The 1414-nt window shown below is 38.0% G+C and overlaps 1 protein-coding gene across 1 annotated transcript in view; it reads left to right on the top strand.

The window, feature by feature from the left end:
- The window catches only part of BRAP (BRCA1 associated protein), a 27604-nt gene that overhangs the window by 15055 nt on the left and 11135 nt on the right, over positions 1 to 1414 (top strand). The window contains exon 8 of the mRNA XM_006768918.2: positions 338 to 447. Within this exon, the coding sequence (XP_006768981.2) occupies positions 338 to 447 (110 nt within the window). The remainder of the gene's footprint in view (positions 1 to 337; positions 448 to 1414) is intronic.

The raw sequence follows: 1414 nt of genomic DNA, 5'->3' as shown, positions 1-1414 counted from the left end.
GAGAGATAGAAACATCAATGATGAGAGAATCATTGATCAGCTGCCTCCTGCACGCCTCCCACTGGGGATAGAGCCCGCTACCCGGGCATGTGCCCTTGATCAGAATCGAACCTGGGAACCTTCAGTTCACAGGCTGATGCTCTATCCACTAGGGCTAGCTCACTTTTATTTTTATTATTATTTATTGATTGATTGATTGATTGATTTTATTATTTTTAGGGCTAGCTCACTTTTAAAGAAATACTGCAATTTAGATCTGTGAAAACAAAAATGTCAGTTAAAATAGTATGGGAGACCCTTTTCATTCTGACCTTGGTTGACTCATTCTTTTCTTTAGATAATTATGTCCATCGACTGGTTGCAAGTAAAACAGATGGAAAAATAGTACAGTATGAATGTGAGGGTGATACTTGCCAGGAAGAGAAAATAGATGCCTTGCAGTTAGAGGTAAGATAAGTTATTAGTAATTACTAAATAGCTTTTTACTATTCTAACTTGAAAGGTGTTTTAGATTTTTAATTTTGCCATTTACTCTGCATGTCAACTTTTTTTAAAAAGTTCTTTTACTGCTATAAATGATTATTAGAATATTTTTATTCTGGTTTTCTTACGTGAAAGTCTAAGTTTCACTGTGCCTTATTTTCAGTGTGATATTCTGAGTTGTCTCAAGTTTCAGTATTAAGGTTGTCCTCTGTAGCTCCTCTAAAACTGGAACTTAAGAATCTTTCTGTTGGCATTATAGTAACAGTTGTAAATTGAGCAGACTTGGTTGGAATGAGGAAACCTCAATAGTATCTTTCCAGGGAGCTTTTGCCTATATATTGGCTGGCATTTTGTGAATTTGATGCCCATATACATAAAGCCATTTTTAGGTTCTCATATATTTGAAGAAACAACAAAATTAGCACAGTCTATGTTTTCTCCATACCAGTAAATCCCGTCTACTATAAAATTGATGTCATGTGCATTTTATGTTAATGAAGTTTAACACAAGTCCTATCTACACTAATAAAAGAGAAAAATGCAAATTGGTGTCACTCTGCTATGCCCACCAGCCAATCAGAGCGACTATGCAAATTCACCCAACAAAGATGGAAGTTAATTTGCATATGCAGGCACAGAGTGAAGACTGAAGGCTCCGGCCGGAGTGAAGACTGAAGAGGGGAGAAGCCAAGCCTCACTGCAGCTGGAGGGGAGAAGCCAAGCCTCGCTGCAGCTGGACCAAAGGCCTGGGTCCTGGGTGCTGGAGGAAAACCGGTGTCAGCAGCCAGGGGAAGGAAGGCCTATTGCTCGAATCTTCATGCAATGGGCTTCTAGTTTAAATATAACATCTATTCATTAGAGTGTGTCTTCTAAAACCCTCTACTTGGCAATTATATAGTAAGCCATATGTTCACTAAAAATATAAAAATTT

The sequence above is a fragment of the Myotis davidii genome, unplaced genomic scaffold (assembly GCF_000327345.1).
Source record: "Myotis davidii unplaced genomic scaffold, ASM32734v1 scaffold223, whole genome shotgun sequence".
NCBI lineage: Eukaryota > Metazoa > Chordata > Mammalia > Chiroptera > Vespertilionidae > Myotis > Myotis davidii.
This window is presented reverse-complemented; position numbering and strand designations above follow the sequence as displayed.